Consider the following 20,092-nt stretch of genomic DNA (forward strand, 5'->3'; position numbering starts at 1 on the left):
ATAACAGGTTGGAGAAGAATTACTAGCCCAAGTAAGGATAAGATGGAGCCCAGGAGAGCAGCTTAGAGCTACTTTCCTCCGCAATGTGTTTGCCAATTCTGCAGAATTAGCTAGGAGTACTTTTAATAACTTTGAGATTTTTAGGGCAGTGAAACTCTTCTGTAAGATACTGTAATGGTGGATACATATTAGGCATTTGGCAAAACCCACAGAAGCATACGACACAGTTAGGACCTAATACAAACCGTGGACTTCAGTTAATAATGATGTATTGATATAGGTTCATCAATTTTAACAGTGTACTGCACCAGTGCAAGAAGTTAATAATAGGGGAAACTGGTGGGACAGTGAGTATATGGAAATTCTCTGTATTCTCTGTATTTCTTTGCTCTAAGAAAGAAAGTCTATTAAGATCAAACAGACAGACAAAACCTGGGTTCTACTCCAGAGAAATGATTGATAATCTCTGGGAGTAAGGCTCAGAGGGGTGTGTGTGTGTGTGTGTGTGCATGCACGCACATGCGTGTGCTTAAAGTTCTCTGGGAGAGGGGTGCCTGGGTGGCTCAGTTGGTTAAGCAACTGCTTTCAGTTCAGGTCATGATCCCAGAGTCCTGAGATCAAGCCCCACATTGGGCTCCTTGCTCAGCGGGGAGCCTGCTTCTCCCTCTCCCACTCCCTGCTACTCTGCCTGCTTGTGCTCTCTGTCAAATAAATAAATAAAAAAATTTTATTAAAGTTCTCCAGGAGAATCTAATGTATAGCCAAACTGAAAGCCACTGGCCATTGATCTCGACACACAGATAAATCTCGAATATACAAAATTGGGTGAAAAAAGAGAATTTCACGAAGAGTATGATTCTGTTTATGTCAAATTTAAAAGTTAGCAAAGTAAGTCTATATACTGTTTATGAATACATTTCTATGTTGGAAAAATGCAAAATATGGATAAGAAGAACACATATGAACTTTAGGATAGAAATCATCTCTGAAAAGGGGAGAGAAATCGAGTTACAGAGGGCTTCTACTCTAAGAATTATATTTTCATTTCTTCAAAATAAAGAAAAAGATTTGGAGCAAATATGGAAAAATTTTAATGTTTTAAATCCGATAAAGACTATTTGATTATTCGGTTATCTGTGATTTCTGGTATGTGTGAAATATAATAAAATTTTTAAAAAGGGGGAGAGAGGGGTATTTCCTCCTCTGAGACAAGAGAAAGTTGAGGTAAGAACTGATGATACTGTAGATAGATTTTTTTTGTGAGAGGAGGAAAGTCGTTAAGGGAAGTCACACTCAATGGCTTTGATTTCTTCAGTGACTCATAAGTCAGGCTGTTTGCGCAGTTAGTTGACTTGGTTAAGAGCCAGACGAAAAAGAAATGGGAAAAGGAACTGAGTAAGAATAGACCTTGGCAAATGAATTTCAATGATATGGTCCAGTAAATGGACTACAAAGCAGCACTGAGGGTCCCAATGAGGTTGAAGTAAATATACAGGAAAGAAGCCTGAAATTCAGAGCTACACTCTAGGATTTGGAGGATGAACTTGACTTGTGCCATGGACTTGCTCTGCTGATTTCTTCTGCTTGGTGGGGTTGACTCTTTGCTTCTATGTGGTATAAGAAGAAAGAGCTTCAGTTTAGTTAAATTCATCTCAACAGACGTGATAGGCAGGATCCCATTATCAGGCATGATGTAGCCAAAAATAACCTGTAATTAGATTCTGAGCTGATGGATTCTTAAAGAGAGCTTTAAGTTCAAATAACTAGAAAAAGTGCTTCTTTAGTATCTAACTACTGCTCAGGCAACAAGGGATCTCTGTCAGAGATGGATGGTAATGGGGTCCCTTCCTTAAATATTCGTTAGAGTCTAAATTTACAACACTGTTTATCAGCTGGGAGAAAGCTTGCTCAGTAGTTTAGACTACAAACAGGGAAAGCATAAAGAGATGACAGCAATCTCATCTTAAGAATCTGAGCTCTGGGTCAGGTATCATAAGATCATGGCAAAAAATAACCTAGGGGGCTCATCCGGTGAGGTTCTTTTTTTTTTTTTTTAAAGATTTTATTTTTTTATTTAACAGACAGAGATCACAAGTAGGCAGAGAGGCAGGCAGAGAGAGAGGAAGAAACAGGCTCCCTGCTGAGCAGAGAGCCCAATGAAGGGCTTGATGCCAGGACCCTGGGATCATGACCTAGGCCGAAGGCAGAGGCTTTAACCCACTGAGCCACCCAGGTGCCCCTAGGTGAGGTTCTTTAAGGCAAATTATTTACAAATATGTCATTAGTGACTACAGTGATATAATCTATAGTTATCCAAGCATCCCAAATAAATCATTACCATTCTTATCTGACTAACCATGTGGCCATGCTTGGTTATAATGAAAAGATCCTGGTAAAAAAAAGGGGTTGGCAAACTACAGCCTGGAGCTAAATCCAGCCTTTCATGAACTTTTATAAATCACGTTTTACTGGAATATGACCATGTCTATTTATTTCTGTATCACCTTTAGCTGTTTTTGAATTACAATGGCAGAGTTAAATGGTTTCAACACAGTTTACACGGACTACAAAGCCGTATTTGCTGATCACTGCTGTAGGTGATGCTAGGTAACCTCTGACAAGGTTATATCACCATCTGGAATTTATGCTCATTATTAATTCTTACTATCAGGCAAGAGATTATTACTAGTAAGTTTGATCATAAAACCTTAGATATATGTCTAGGACTTTGCATCTTATAATGTACCTCTTTTGTATATCTTCTATGATTCTGATAACAATTCTGAGAGTTAGAGACTGTTACCATTTTACGGATGAGAAAACAGATTGCTTAAGCGGTAGAGTCTGTACTGAAACCCATGCCTTTTGACTGATGTCCAAGGATCTTTCTTCTTCCTACCAGATGCCTGCGTATAGCACCTTTCCCCCTTGGCCATCAGTTCTCTTCTGCTAAGAAATGTTATAGAACTGACCAATCAAAGAAACATTTCAGAAGGCAGCATTTAGGCAGTGAATTGCAAGAGCACTCTGAAACCCTTTTGGTGGCCAGACTCAATCCAACAAAACACCATGCATTACAAGGTAGATTGAAATATCGCTGGCCACAATTCACAAACAGCCTGCTTTCTTTTCACAGATTAAAAAAAATCGAAATGGCAATTAGAGGATCACAACAGAACTATTAAGTGCTCAACACTGGTGGTCATTAGGGAAGTGCAAATTAACACTACAGTGAGCTACCACATCACACTAAAATGGCTCCCATAAGACAGACAATACCTAATAAGTGTTGGCAAGGGCTTGGAAAAAATTGGAACCCTCATACATTGCTGGTGGGAATGTAAAATGATGCAGCTCCTTTGGAAAAAAGATTCGCAATTCCCAAAAATGTTAAACACAGAGTTACTATATGACCTAGTAATTCCATCCTGGTATATATCCAAGAAAAGTGAAGACATGTTCACATAAAAACCTGACCACTAACACTGTAAACATATTAAATGCCACTGAGTTGTTCACTTTAAAATGGATAATTTTATTTAAAAAAAATCAAGAAAGGGAAAAATCTCTAAGCTAATATTCATAGCAACGTTAGTCATAATAGCTAAAAAGCAGAAACAACCCAAATGTCCAACTGGTGAATGGATAAACAAACTATGGTGCATCTACAAAACAGAATATTATTTGGGAATAAAAAGGAATAAAGTGGGGTGCCTGGGTGGCTCAGTTGGCTAAGTATCCAACTCTTTTTTTTTCTTATTATTTTTTTAAGATTTTATTTATTTATTTGACAGACAGAGATTACAAGTAGGCAGAGAGGCAGGCAGAGAGAGAGGAGGAAGCAGGCTCCTTGCTGAGCAGAGAGCCCGATGTGGGACTCGATCCCAGGACCCTGAAATCATGACCTGAGCTGAAGGCAGAGGCTTTAACCCACTGAGCCACCCAGGCGTCCCAGTATCCAACTCTTGATTTCGGCTCAGGTCACAATCTCAGGGTCGTGAGACTGAGCCCTGCACTGGGCTCTGTGCTCAGTGTGCAGTCTGCTTGTCCCTCTCCCTCTGCTCCTCCTCTCTGAGCAGGTGTGCGCTCTCTACCTTTAAAATAAATAAGTTTTAAAAATCTTAGGGAAAGGAAAAGGAATCAAGTGCTGATACATGCCGTAACACAGATGAACCCTGAAAACATGCTAAGTGAAAGAAGCCAGACACAGAAGGTCACATACTGTATGATTCTGTTTATATACAATGTATAGAAAAGTCAAATCTACAGAGATAGAAGGCGGACTGGTGGTTGCCAGGAAAGTATGGGGAGTACCTTCAAGTGGGCATGAGGTTTTTTAGGGTGATGGAAATGTACAAATAGTGGTGATAATTACACAACTCTGTAGATACACTAAAAGTCACTGATCTGTACATTCAAAATGGGTTACTTTTATGGTATATAAATTATACCTCAATAAAGCTGTTAAAAGCAAAAAGAATGAAAAGGGCTTCTTAGCCAGCCAAATATCCAGAATCAGGCCTACAACCGTGTACTTTAAAGGTAGTTAATGATACTGTACACAATTTTTCATGAATAAAGATAAAACAGAGGGAATTTAAAATTAATTGGAAAGAAATATAAATTGGATTATATGTCACTGATAATTGGGAGTTCTAAATGGTACTGGTTATAACCAGTCTGTCTTTGCCTTTTCATGACCCTCAACTGATGGGGACTGAAAATTCTAGCAGTCTGGGAGAAGCTAACGTGAATTGACAGGGAGCACTGGGCATTTAAAGGACCCTGAAAAGTGCAGCATCAGGAAAGTCATAGTCCAAGTCTACATTTTTCAGCCCACAGTCATGTCATCACCATATGCTGCACACCCGAGTATTTACGGCCAGAATCACACACGGAGCCAGTCTTATCTCAGGCAACCATGCTGTCTGCAGCAACTTAAGATAAAACTGTGTCAACTATAGGAGCGTGTGGTTTGAATGTAGGTTTTCCCCGCACTGGATATAATCACCCTGGGTCAAAGAAACTTTATATTATTTATCTGTTAATGTGGTATTTGTTTATTTTATGGTATAGAAAAGACAGGAATCAACTTCTTTGTATCTGATCCTAGGCAGATGGTGAGGCTAAAAGCTTACGTGTTTAAAGCGGTAATGCTTAATACTTACGTTACTTTCCTAGCTGACTGAAGGACAATGATCTCAGAGTTTGTAGAAGTAGCAGACACTTTTTGGTCCACTTGAAGTTGGAATGAGACACCTGGCCTGTTATTTTAGTCTCATTCTGCTCCCGCTAAGTAAGGTCACCGGGTGGAGTCATTTTTGGTACAGTGATTTGTTAGATAAGGCAATTATGATTCAAATAAAGGACTTGTCACTGTGGGTTCCACTTCTGTATGTCTGCTGAACAGGCCTCTCCGGCTGTGTGCTTATATACTGGGAAGAATTTTCTAGGCTCTCGGAGTTGCCCTTAATGCCATCTTTCTCTCTGAAGAGAACCGTTTTATCTTTAGCAGTATCTCTCGGAGGGGGCGTCCGACACAGAGAACTATTTAAGATACTTGTATTTCTCCATCCTGAGGCAGGAAAAGCACTCTGCTGCGATTCCAGGGACTGGAGGGAGCAGATACAATAGCAAACTGTGGGCTAGGAAGACACGAGAACAAATTTCTTCCCGACTTTTGTGCTTTATCCAACAACTCTTACTTAGACTTTAAATTCCTTGAGATTAGGGACATTATCTTTTTTGTTTATGTATCCCTAGGACAATGTCTACATTAAGTGCTGAATAAACAAATGAATGCCCGTACAGGCGCAGACAGATTAATTACGTGCCGTCTCCTCTGGCATTGTGTGTCCGCTCCAGCCTTGCGAGTACCGAGAGAGGGACACTGATGCCACAGAGCTCTTAGAAGTTTTGAAACTACTGGGAGAAAAACCGGGATTACAATTGGAATGGAGAATGGGGGAAGTAGCTCAAAGAGAGGTTAATGTTGGTTCCAGATAAATAGTTCGAAAATCATAGTACCAGGAATATTAAAATCTTCATAACACAATTATAAGAAAATTGAAAGAGTAACTGCTCTCAGTGATTCTTTTTAGACATTGTGAACATCTGCGGCTACTTGCTAGAGCATGACTATCTTCAGGAGATGGTAGGTCATATACAGAGTACACATATGTATGTGTATATGCTTCTTACCTAAACGATTATACATGCACATTTCCTGAAAAGCCTAGCAATCTGCTAAACTAGGAGATGACAAACGTGCTTCTCTTTCCAAAAACCTAGAGAGGAACAGGCTACAAATTTTAGGAGGTGAATCAATTCTACAACAAAAAGCAGGGACTACATTGAAATGAGTAGCTTCATCCACAGTGTTAAGGAAAGCCTGCTGGAGATTGAAAGAAAAAAGCCTTCAACTTCTCTAATTACCTTAAAAATGTGTGCTTTGAGGATATGATGTCCCAGTTCAATAGTCTGCTGTCGGTTTAGTTTTCCTTCTTGCCGGGAAAACCAGAAAGCAAGTAATGTGTGACCACTCCTGCAAAGAAAAAGAGACTCATTTTAGAATTTTAATGGCCCCATTCTGCACTGGGTGGGGGACTGTTCAGGTCCATCCATACGTCCAGCGAAACTCTGTCTCATTCAATCAGTTTCTAAGAGAAGGGTACCTGCTGCTGGGCAAATAATGGGTACTGAAAGGTCTCTAACTTTTACCAGTCCTTTACCCAGATCACATGTGTGAATATCATAAAATGTCACTTCTAGTCGGCTTACACCATCCCACACACAGATGGCATTAAAAGACTCATTTTTATTTTCTGTCTCTGTGAACTCTCCACTTATTCTACCCATACTTTAAATGTCAGTGCTCCTTAGGATCTCCATTTTGGTCCCCGTCTGTCCTCTCTCCAGTAGCTCATCCATCCTGAGAGGCTTCACCACCACCTGAGTCTTCTTCTTGATCTAGACTTCCGAGACTTCCACCAATAAATATCCTTTGGTTTGTTGGATTTCTCTGCCTGGAGGGCTCGCAGTACCTCAAGCTCAACATGTCCCCAGATGAATTAACCACTTCTTCCCCAAGGGAGGTTTTCTTTGATCCCCTCTACCTTCCCTGCAGCCGAGGAACAGGGAGTATTTTCTTTTTGGTACAAGCATTAGAGATTGTGTATCTCTCTCGTATGGTATACAGCACACTATTTCACGCCTCTCCTCTGTGTGACTGCAGGTTTCCAGATGGCATCCACTCCATCTCCTTGATAATGGATCCTTAATCTCTTAAAAGAAAACTCTCTTTTCTGCCTCCCCATGTTGTCTTATCAGCCCATGATACTCAGAACTGCCATGGCTCTTGTAATCATGTGGTCACCTGGTCTGAAGACAAAGCTAACAGAAGGGCTAAGCTAAGAGAACTGCAGAAAAATAGAGCTTAGGCCCTGACTATATGGCATCAGAAGCTCCCCGAAGTTTGGACTTGTTATATGAAATAACCCATTTATACTTTATACATTACTGTATACTTTATACATTTATAAAATACATTTATACTCCATTTGAGTTAGGAGTATTCTAGTTCTTCTAGCTCAAAGCATCTTAATGGTATGTATTCTTCCTTTAAAGAAGATTTTATTTATTTGAAGGGGGTGGGGGAGGTGCAGGCGGAGAGGGAGAGAGAAAACCAAGCAGACTTCATGCTCAGTGTGGAGCCTAATGCAGGGCTCAATCTCATGACCTTGAGATCAGACCTGAGCCAAAACCAAGAGTCTGATGCCCAACCAACTATGCACCCAGGTGCCCCTGATATATTCCTTTAAGTGTGAATGTATGTATGTATGTATACAAAATGTGTGTGTATTTCTGTTTACATTAGGATAGAAATTCTGAGTTATTATATTTCCTGGAGTGCCTAACACAGTGTACTGCATATAAACATTCTCAGTAACATTTTTTGGAAGCAAGAGAAAATTAGGTATTAAAGAAAGGATGCTGGATCACCTTTGGGATGTGCTCTCTTGCCACATTTGCTCTAGGTTGTAGGAACTGCAGACACTTAGAACTGTCTCTCTACTGCCCGCCAGATTAGTGGTCAGTAGAGTTCTTTATGCCATTGGTAACAAAGCTCTTCTATTCCCTTCACTTGGAGTGCCATAGAAAAGGGAAATGAAACCACTGTCTCAGTTTCAAGTCTAATGAATTAATCAAAAAGAAGGTAAAAAAATAGAAAGTAAATTTCATTGATATTTCCACAAAAAGACGCCCAAATATCTACTGGATGATTTTCTCTCATATCGAACACTGGTTACTCTGCCAGGTTTAAACAAATTTGGAGATAACCTCACATTTGTCTGAAAAACAAATACATTTTTAATTTATCTTTGATTTTTTTTTTCAAGCTTCAGTAAAGAATCTGAAAACTAGGGGATGGGACAACTTACCCAGGAATCATTATAAAGAAATTTCTCTCCAAAAAGACTTTAAAAAGAAATTCTACCAAGATTCTAACCTTGAGCTTCAAGAATTTCTGAATTCTAGTGGATAACGTGCCAACTTATTTCACTGGATAAGATTAACCATAATGGGAGGGAAGTTATTTAATTGAGAGACTATCGCAGAGAAGTGTAGCCTGCATGGAATCATCAGTATCATCTGAGGGTATGAGCCCAGATTGTTCCACATTCACAAAATCTGGAAATTGCTATTGAACTTTTTTTTTAAAGGTTTTATTTATTTGTTTGATGGAGAGAGAGATCACAAGTAGGCAGAGAGGCAGACTGAGAGAGAGGGGGAAGCAGGTTCCCCGCCGAGCAGAGAGCCTGACGTGGGGCTCAGTCCCAGGACCCTGAGACCATGACCTGAGCTGAAGGCAGAGGTTTGATCCACTGAGCCACCCACATGCCCCTGAACTTTCATTTATCCTTTCAAAGTCCAATTTAGTTGGTAGGTTATTTCAACAGAGCATATTAGAGGGTGACGTGCAACATTTAGGAAAGGCCCTATCTCAAATTCTCAAAGTCCTACCCAGTTATTAACACTGAAATTACTGTAGCCTCCCTGCTGTAAGAATTACTGCTTTAAGTGACTCATCCATTGGCTCAGCTACATAGTACCAGAACCCCTGAATACAAGCCTCTGACCCCACTACCTACCCATGCTTCAGGCCATTCCCAACAGGGTTAAGATAAAAAACTCAGGTCTGACAAGGAAATGAATTAGACACAGAACTGACATCACCCTAGTGCTTTTGTTTTACTACCATAAGTAAGAAATCCCGGTATGATGTGTGCATTTCTTTAGTATGCACTTCAGCTAGCTAGAGAGGACAGTGCTTGCTTTTGCTGTCGTTGATCTCGCACTAAGGAGAACAGCAAGCAATACTAATCAAAGAAAAGATGAAGGTGACAACTATAGTTCATTTCCTTTTGGACACAAGCATATCACATTATTCATGTGATCAGTTCCCTGGACTCAGAGTTTATGGTGTTCAGGACACAAAGGAAAACAGCAATTTATATTACATGCTGGCATTTCCATCTGTCCCTTACTGTTCTGATAAGATATGGAACCACTGGCTAACCTACCATCCGAATGTGTTACACTACACTTGTCTGTGTTTATTTCTATTTTCTAATTATTTGCTCACTTTCAACCTCGCTTCTTTTGACTCTTAGCCTCGCCATTCTCTGAGATTACCAGCAGCCTCTTAATTGGTTGTCTTTGAGCCTTTGATCTTTATCTTTTTCTTTTCTCCCTCCAGCACTAGGTCCTATTGACTACCTCCCCTGAACTCTCTTCTCTCGGTATCTGTGACACTGCCCTGATGCTTTTTCTCCATTTTCTTCGGTGATGTAACTTCTCTGCTTTATTTCCCATTTCCTCTTATTTCATAGGTCTCCTGGCTTCAGCTCTCACTGTAGTGACATCTCTAGCACAGACATATTGTTCTGCTTCTCTAATTGCCTCCTGGATCTCTCGTCCTCCAAATGACCTGTCATATGACACTATCTGAAGTTGAAACTTTCCCTCAAAACCAAATGCATTTATGGGGCGCCTGGGTGCTCAGTTGTTAAGCGTCTGCCTTCGGCTCAGGTCATGATCCCAGGGTCCTGGGATGGAGCCCCCCATCAGGCTCCCTGCTCAATGGGAAGCCTGCTTCTCCCTCTGTTGCTCCCCTGTGTGTGTTCCCTCTCTCGCTGTCTCTGTCAAATAAAAAACAAACAAAAAAACACAAAAACCAAATCCGTTTAGGATTTCTTTATTTTTTAATATATTGCCAGTCACTCAGGCATAAAATCTAGCACTTGTTTTTCTCCTCCATTTATATAGTTTCTCTCTTAGATAATTGCAGGAGTCTCGTTCTCTCCACTGCCTGCTCCCTGGCCCAGGTCAATAATCTACAGCGTAGAAACCTGATAAAAAGTCTGCTCAAAATTCTTCAATGGCTTTATACTTCCTCCCATATATAATCTAAGCTCTGTAGCATGGTATTCATAGGCTCTCCGTAATTTGTCCCTTGTCTGTTTGTCTCTCTTTGCCCTTTTACCTGGTGCTTGTATTTTCAGATGGAGTAAATCATTCTGGGTTTCAAACACACTTTCCTTCTGCCTGTAATTCTCTTCCCCATTTAGTTCACAAGGCAAACTCTTCCTCATTCCTGAAGTCTCAGTTCACACCATCTCCTCCGTGAAGTCCTCCCTGGTCCCACCAGACAGACTCAGGGGCTCTTTCCCTCGGATTCTTGTAGTAGGTACACACCCCTATCACACCCACCACAGCACACTACCTGCCTGCATGTCAGCCTTCCCACAAGACTGTATGGAAGCTGGAAGCCATGTTTTTTCACATATTTACTCCCAGGCAACAGGAACGCATATTTGTAGAATGACTGAATTAATAATACTGTAAAGTTGCACATGACCTTATCATTTTAAAAATACTATAACACTTTTTTAGATTCTCACAAACACCTATACTATAGGCATAGGACTAAATATTACTCCTAATATTATCATGGAAAACAGAGACTTGGCAAGACTGAAGGACAGCCCCCAACTCACGTGGCTGGGATCAAAGAGAGATGGGATGAGAACCCAGGGTTTTCTGAAATCTAGTTCTGTTAACACACTGACAAGCTTAGCAACTTGGTTTTCATTTCTGCGAAAAATGGGCATTTTTGTGTGAAAAGTCAACCAATATTAAGAGCAATGTATTCCTCTGTATGGTATAAACCCTGAATTCTTAACATAATTAAAATCAGCAATTAATCTTGACATTTTTTGATTGGCATTTTGGGAGAGACTAGTTAAAACACAGAGGGAGCCCTCATCAGTGTGACATGATTTTAGGCATGACTGAACACAACTATGTCTTCCTTCTATAATTAAAGATGACGGTAGTCAAAGTCAACTTTGGTGTGAGTTCGTATGTGATAATAAAGACCAAATGGGGGTGGGGGGTAGTGGCGAAGGCAGAATTATTTCCACACAGCTTACATATAATGAGATCACCTTGTGATCCAAAGCTGCATAGCAAATCTCCCTGTCTGCATTCACAGTGCTGCCTCATCTCCGAAGCAACATCAAAACAGACCTATGTTCAAATCCTGCTTCTGTCACTTAGAAGCTCTGTAACCTTGGAAAAGCTACTTAACCTCTCTGCAAGACAGGAATAGTGATAACCACCTCTCAGGATTGTGGTGAGAATTAAGTGAGCTATATTAAGTGAGATGTATATTCTCTGTAAGAATTAGGATAGTGCTATACTTAAGGAATGAATATTAACCACGTGACTTTATACATATTGGCAGATAACAGTGTGCACAAACAGAACTTTCACTTTTAAATGCGTTACTTCATCCTTAAGCCCAATCTTCATCCCTTCACACCTTGACCCCACTGCCTTCAGGACCAAAAGAGAAATCCACGTATCAGGGAACAGTTATTGGGTATGGGTGCCATTCCCTGTTAGTCAATGCAGGAAAACTTGGTAGCATAATTTTAGGCAGAGAGGGGAGATGAAGACAGAGCTAACTGGTCCCTAAGAAATAACGTAACATTTAAGCTAACAGGAGGAATATAAATTTCTCAAGGAGACCAGAGGTTTTTTCCAGAGGATACTGAACTTTATATTCAAGATGGATTTGCTTTTGAGGTATTTTAGGGGAGAACCAATCACAGGTCAGAGTTGCAGATTCCTCCCTTGGCCCTGTCCCCTCTCCCTTCTCCTAGATGTGTAAGTTCTGACGAAAGGTAGGGAAGGTAGTGTCCAGAAGAGCAGAGGGTCAATCCTATCTCCATTCCTTTTTGCAGGCATCAACAGCCCCTTGAGATAGATTATTGGAGACAAGTGATGCTCCCCCTTGGACACTGACAGATTACAAGGCAGTGAAGAGCCGCTCTTAAGATAGTATCAAGATATTATCATTGATAAGAGGTTATCAAGAGATAACATGGTTATCTCTTACATGATAAACCTGTTTCCCTGTACCTCAAGACTTCAGAGCTAGGGAGACCTTTAGGAAAAAAAAAACCCTTTATAAGCAAGAATCACCCTCCTTTCCCTCCACCTGTTTTAATAGTTTGGAAACTGAAGAATAGTTGTTTTATGCAAAGTATATAATGGCATAATATATATATTGTTTTTCTTTTTTTTTTTTTAAGATTTTATTTATTTATTTGCCAGAGAGAGAGAGAGAGCGAGCACAGGCAGACAGAATGGCAGGCAGAGGCAGAGGGAGAAGCAGGCTCCCTGATGAGCAAGGAGCCCGATGTGGGACTCGATCCCAGGACGCTGGGATCATGACCTGAGCCGAAGGCAGCTGCTTAACCAACTGAGCCACCCAGGCGTCCCTATATTGTTTTTCTAATAGATTTTTGCTTAGCACTCCAGGGAGACAGCTAGACTTAAAGTTTCTATTTATAGTAGGGAAACATGCTAACTAATGTTTAACTTAAATATTTCTGACATGGATGTTTTCTCCATTGTTCTAGTCATAGTCACCGATGTGTAGTCACAAAGATTTCATTAGCTGTTATGTTGAAAGTCGATATACAACACGTTAGTGTTTCAGAGAAACACCACTTAGGTGTTTTGATATTCTTCTGTGCAGGGCTCAGATATGATAAAGTGGTATAGTTACAGCCCACTGCTAAGTTGTTGCTTACAAGCTAGCTGAACTATCTTATAATTTGGGCAGAAGTAATGTGCGAGGCTGCTGTGGAATGACTTTCTAGCATAGAGATAGATGTGGGGAATTATTTAGGGAGACCTAGTGAGATCAGAATTACCTGGCAGAGAGGGACAGCTACCTACAAAAGATCTGGGCTCCCTTTCATAGTCAACACTTGTTGCTAGGAGGTGGCGACTTCGCCAGGAACCTCGCATTCACTTATTCAAGTGGGGTTGAGGATGGAGTTCTGGCTAATGGGATATAGGCAGAAATTATATTCATCACTTCAGACCTGGCCCGGAAAAGCTTTCTCCTTTGACTTCCGTGACCTTACTTTCTCTTGTGTCTTCTTCTAATATTTCCCTTGTAAATTATTAGTCCATCATTTCCCCTAGTGTTTAAATATAACTATTCTGTTCACACGCTTCTAAATTTACTGCTCTATACTCTTAACTTGTTTAGTCCTACAACTTCTGCTGTCAGGTACTTGCTGATGACTTCCAAATCCATAACCCTGTGCTTTGACTCTTCTCTTTCCCTATTTTCCAAAGTCACATACTAAATATACTTGTGCACTTTCCTTGGAGGTAATTCATTAACAACATGTCCAAAACAGGACTCATCTTCTCCCACTAATCCTATTATTCATCCTCCCGCCGTTGCTCATGCTAGGAGCCCTCCTCTCTCAGAATGTTCTATATTGGTCAGTAGTTTCACTTCCCGTCACCACTCAAGATAAGTTTCACAGTAATTTTTAAGCCCTCCACCCTCAATGGCTGTACACAAAAAAAAGACCCAGTGCTTTTGAGTATCTCCAAAATGTCTCTCTCATGTATACCTTGCTCTCCATTCTCACATTGTAGGTCTTGGCATTTCTTACCTACACTATTGCTATAAACCTCGTAACTAGTATTCCTACCTGCACTCTCTCCTCTTCTTCAATCCATCTTCCATACACCACTCATTAGAACTATTTTTTACAACATCAGAGTTATTTAATCATTATCTCCTTGTCCTTAAAAGGTTATAGAGACTCCCTGTTACTTACAGAATAAATTGTGAAGTCTTAAATATGGCCGTCAAGGCTTTCTTCCTAGTGATACTTCCATTCATTCTTTCTGATCTCGTGTCTTACTCTCTAATCACATCTTCTCACAATTCAGCAAAGGCATTTCCTATCTTCACACCTGCTTTTGCTCCTGCCATGACCTTGTCTTCCCTGCCTATAGCGTTCTCCCACTCCAGAGCTGCCTCATGGAATCAACTCATCTTTCAAGACATTCCAGTGGGAATGTCACCTCTTCTGCAAAGCATTTCCTCTTAGTTTAGGTTCCTAGGGTATTCCGTACTATGGCACTATTGTTGGTTGCTTGGGGTCTGGTTCCCCTTTAGAAGGTAATGGCTTTAGTGTCAAGAGGTGTCTCATTTGTCTAAGTTTCTCTAGCGGATAGCACAGTCCTTGGTGTAGAGTAGAAGTTCAATAAATGTTTCATGAATGAATCCATGCTAAGCAGATGGGGTCAAGAAAAAGAAACACGAGGACTTGCAGGTCTGCTTTCTAACTCACTAACCTACTTTGGCCTTGAATTTGCAGGCGTCTCTGTTGCCAATGTTTCACTGTGAAGGAGTATAACTATAACTCAAATATTGACAAGAGACTGACATTCCTGATCCTTTTCACCTCTCATCTTAAAAACTCTGCCTGCAGCCACACTTTGGTGGTTGCTGCCTTACAGTCTGCTTGTTGCTATCAATTCTCAGCAAATGACACCCACCCATCTTTACAACAATTTCTTCCATCTTTAGCTTATCAGTCGGTAACTGCTTTGGCATGTTCTCGTCATGGTTTTCTCATGGCACCTGGATACCAAATACATTGCTAGTCAGCTTGTCCTACTGTTTCAGATTCAACGTGGAAGTGAAATCAAAGAGCCGGATGAGGTCAACCCCAAGTTGCAGACTGTAAAAGTAGAGTGTGCCCAAGATCTGCCTTTGTACAAGTGGGTGGAGCAGCGTTCCATCTTTTTAAATATGGAATCTGGATAGAGATTTCCTGCTTTCTCCCACTTCACCCCACAGTTTCCTATAGCCCTTCTGTTCCGTTAAGGCATCACTGGCCTGAGGAAAATGGACACTTGTCCTCTGACAATGAAGTCTTTGGGCAGTTGGCACGGATCTGTGAAGCAGAAGAGCTATGGCTCTACTGACTTGTCACAATTTAGAACAGTAACAGCAGGCACTGAAGATTTATCGCGTCGCTCTTCCTCCCCCATGCTGCTTGCTCATTGTTTATACCTCTAGCATAGCACTCTGCCTTGATTTATAGCGAGTTGTAAATGTGTCTGTTAAAACCACTAACCTGTAAGTCCTAGTAGACAGATCTATCTAACTTATATCTGTATCCTCATCAGTGCTTAACACAGTCTTGAAAATATTACTTAATAACTGTTCATTGGATCCTTGTGGAAATGTGTGTCTTCACTCATTCCTGACACATGGTGACAGAGTGAACAAAAGACACTATTGAACTGTCAGAAGAGTTTCACAAATATTTTTAGTTGCAAGCTTAGAATTAGTATCACTTATCATTCCTTTGTTTACTTAATTCATTATTTTAAAAAGTATTTACTGAGTGCTGTGTGCCAGGTACTGTATTAATCACTAGGAAGCCCAAAGTGAGCATGACAGAAAGGGTTCCTGTCCTCATGAGCGCACTCATATTCTATAGGGGAAAATGGATCACAGAAACAAGTATTCACATACAACAAATTAATAGTAGATTGTGACAACTGTTAGGAAGGAAGTATATAGGTTGTTATGATGAAGAAAACAAGGAAGGACTTCCTTATATAAGGTGACAAGTGGAAGTCTCTCTTGAGGAGATGGCAGTTTTAAGCTGAGATCTGAGGAGGAGTGAGAGATCTTGCCATGTGAGGAGCCAGGGAAAGTGAGCTCCAGATGGCGGGAATCGTTAAATGCGAAGGCCCAGAGGTGGGAGAGAGCTTAGCAAGTTCTGGGAATTAGCAGGCGATCAGTTATGACCAGAATATCAGGGAGAATAAGAGGGAGAATGAAGGAACTCAATTTAAAAAGGTGGGCGGAAGATACCTTTGTTATAGAGGGCTGTGAAGTAGATATTAAAGGATTTTCATGAGGAAGTTACATGGTTGGATTTATACTTTCAAAAAAAAAATGATTGTGGCTGCTGGAGGAAAATGGACAGAGGGGAGGCTCTCCCTAGTTAGGAGGTTAAAGCAGTTCATATGAGAACTGAGGGTGTCGTCTGCAGAGGTGGAAACAAGTCAGGGAACACTTATGATAAAATTGGAACGGCCAAACCAACTGGATATGCTCATGGCGGCTGCGTGAATACATGTCTCACAGCTGTGGGTTCTTACGGTTGAGAGGATAGGCTATTAGTGCTGACTGTACCAAATGTGGAGATCTAGCTGCTTTCAAAAGTCTCTAGAGACAGTTGAGTAAGTTGCTGCAGTCACAAAAAAGAAAATGCACTGTCATGTCCCCCTAAGCTGGTGAAAACTACTTCTGATTGCTGGGCCATTAATCTTGGTTTGACAACCTAGGAAAGCCTGTGGAATTCCCGTCTTTTCATTCAGCCAGTGTTGCTTCAGTACTCATTAATAGGACAAATTAGCCTCTACTTCCTGTGCTACTTTTGGTACCAAAACTTTTCCTTAACTGCCTGCTCTACTTCTTCCTATTTTTCATTTTTTAGTTAAGTTGTTTTAATCAGCATTTGCTATTCAGGGCGTAACCACTTAAAAAATACATATACATACATATATAATTTTAAACATATAAAGCAATATTACTTTCTTGTAGCAAAACCACATATAGGACAATATAAGCCCTTTTTGTGTTTTCTTCGGTTTACTCTTCTGCATGCTTTCCAAATCATAAAAGAATGCTCTCTCCCCATTTTATAATAACTATGTCTCTGTATATTTATTAACTTAGGAAACTTCATATGAGTTTTTATGACAGTAAGAATGATTATTAGCTTTCTGCAAACTTAATTTTGGATTTGGAAAAGGGGAAAAAAAAGAATTATTGTTGCCCATCTTTGAAGGTATAAGAGCTTTAAAGATGGGAATGGTTTGTCTATTTGACTAATAGACGTGGGTCCCATGATTTCTACTGAGAGAAAACAAATTTTTAAAATTGAAGGACATTCATGCAATTGGCAAACTGGACATAGTCCAAGATACACATTAGATTTTATCTAATATCTCCCTTGCATTAAATCACAAAACCATGACCTTAGGTGACTAGAGTAATACTTCAGATATGAGACTCACATTTATTCTTGATGCCAATAGGGAGTTAGAAACTGGATTAGATAATAAGGGAAAATTTATTGGCAAATTAGACAAATCTCTAATAATATTACACATCAATGAAATCTCTCCTTGGAAGTACACACTCAAATTGTGACATCAGAAGACTAAGTCCCCCTCCCTCCCCCCCCCAGTGACAGAAAGGAATTCGAAGTGTAGCAGATGTAGACCTGGCACAGAGATTAGAGAGTTAATATTTCCAGGCAGGTAAGATCATCTACTAATAATCAAATGCTAGTAAAGGATATACACCGCCTTTTTCCTTGCTGTAACTCTTCCAGACCTCCTAAGGGCTGATGTGGTTCCAGACCCTTTTTTCCTTCCCATGATCTGTCACTTTGCTGAATTCTTTCCTACTGCTTTTAGAAAGCAGAACCTATTCCCAATGTAAGAGTTTGTTGTAGGAGCCTGCAATGGCTATCAGCAGTAACCCAGAGTTCATGCTTCAGCGAGGGCAAGGTTAAATGTCATCCTGCCCGGAGGCTCATGTCTGGATTAGAACAGTCAGGATCACCTTGATCCCGCAGCTCCCCATTCTGTGGTTACTTCAGACCCATGTATTCTTTAAGAAGGCAGGCTGGGCAGGTCCTCTGCACAGAGTTTTTTTTCCCTTTTAGGGGGGAATGCCTTCTTTTTGCCTTAGGCAAACTGCTTCTCCTCTGATGGTCTGCTTTGTGGCACGGATTCTGGAGCATCAGGTGTTCAATGTGTAACTCATGGGCTAACATTGACCAAAATAGTTAGGAAAAATCTCAACAGACCGTGTATTATAAGATATCAGTTCTAGTCACAGAGAGTCAAGTAAGTACTCCATTATCCTCACGGGATTTGTGCAGCCCTTCCCCCTCTTCGCCTGCCATAAAGTTTGCTTCTCTTAGTTTGAGGAAACCAGGTCGACCCAGATGAGGCTCCCAAATCATTACTTCATTAGGTCATAGTGATTCAGTTACTCAAAAAAAGTTCACAAACCTCATGTATTTTATTCAAACAGTTAAAAATAAGATAACTGAGTCTTCTGATCTTTTTATAAAGATCTTACATATATCTTCCTATATATATATGTATATATACAAACACTGATCTGGGAGCTGTTCCTATGGAAGGGGAGGCTAGATACCGTGAAGACAAAGATAGTGAAGAATGGAAACAAAAAATGGGTGGGGGTTCATGCAGAAATATTAAGCCTAATGCTCTGCAGAAATATTAAGCAGCAAGGGCCAGCAGCCCCCAACTGTTTACTCTCCCAGCCTCAAATTTCAACAATCAAAGTTATCAATAGGTTAGATAACAAAGACTGATGACTTTTCTCAAACACCTTACTTGAAATGCACAAGTTGCTTCAAATGGGTTTGCTATCTTCCTCTTATTAAGATAATAGCAGAGATTAGTTTATAAGATTAGTGAGTTAATCTGATATCTCAGTGCCCGAGGGAATAAAATATAAGATGGATTAATCTCAGAGTATGACAGGATATGACAGTGATGAATAGTGGGAAACAGCAGAATAAGAGGGTGAAGTCTAAGGTTTGTCAGGGCTTCAAGAGGAGTATTTTTATCCAGAATGTAAATCCAAAGTTTTAGAAGTTCTGATGTGATAAAAAAAATTTTCAGTGATGCTCTGCTTACAGTTTGACACACACACACACCCATCCTGTTACCAAGCTAAGAAAAGACATCTATAACTCATCTCTTTCTGTGACAGTTATATGTTTATGCAACATTAAGTCATTCTCTCTGGGATGTCGGAGCTGACATCCTGGGACAACAGGCCATCTGATATTTAAAATAAGGAAAACTCTATCTCAGCTGTAGCACTGACCTCTGGCTCTGCTATTTTCTCTTTCCTGCACCATCCTCAGATTATAGACTCCCTTCAGCTTATGTGGGTGGCCTATTTCTGAGGAAGATCAACTACTTTTTGGCTTCCGTACAGAATATTCTCCTCTGTGTCTACTTCCCTAATAAGGTCAGCAAGTTCAGGGTGAATGAGTGAGTGCTGAAAGCCTGGGAAGATGGACTGGAAGAGCCAGAGATGTTCTGTTGCCTCGGAGAGTATTCCTTAACACGGAGACAGGCCTTCAGCACGGGCTTACATGGTGTGATTTTGGAGGCACTGAATTGGTCTCTCTGGTCTACTGAAATACGTGCAATGCTCTGGAGAGAAACCAGGGAGAAACAGAAGAGCAGAGGGGGAATGTACAGGAAGTAGAGGTTGAAGGCCACAAAGCCAAACACTGCTTTGAAAGAGTCCCGCTAATCAGACTGCCTGAAATGGAAAGCAATTACAGCCAGTTTCTCTGAAAGGCCAGCTTAGGCTTTGCCAATAGCATTAAACTCTTAGTGAATTTCCATCTCATTGACCCAGGGGGCCTCAAACTCTGAGATCAATACTTCAGTAACAAAGCTGGTGCCAGACAGTGCTGGGCAGAAGGCTGAATTCCAACTGAAATGAAATGTGAGGAAGCTTTTTTGATAACTCCTTGTCCTATTTTATTCTCTCTGCCATTAAGTGATATATGATGATCCCTCAGCAGCTCTGCATGTTATTCAATCACCAGGGAAC

General features: G+C 40.6%; 1 protein-coding gene across 8 annotated transcripts in view; it reads right to left on the reverse strand.

Annotated features, from left to right (window-relative positions):
• Nucleotides 1–20,092, reverse strand: part of TANC2 (tetratricopeptide repeat, ankyrin repeat and coiled-coil containing 2) — a 363,824-nt gene that overhangs the window by 37,335 nt on the left and 306,397 nt on the right. For all 8 annotated transcript variants that reach the window (XM_032870890.1, XM_032870889.1, XM_032870888.1 and 5 more), the window contains one exon: nucleotides 6,436–6,544. In XM_032870890.1, the coding sequence (XP_032726781.1) occupies nucleotides 6,436–6,544 (109 nt within the window). The remainder of the gene's footprint in view (nucleotides 1–6,435; nucleotides 6,545–20,092) is intronic.

The sequence above is a fragment of the Lontra canadensis genome, unplaced genomic scaffold (assembly GCF_010015895.1).
Source record: "Lontra canadensis isolate GAN:19392208 unplaced genomic scaffold, GSC_riverotter_1.0 scaffold41, whole genome shotgun sequence".
Taxonomy (NCBI): domain Eukaryota; kingdom Metazoa; phylum Chordata; class Mammalia; order Carnivora; family Mustelidae; genus Lontra; species Lontra canadensis.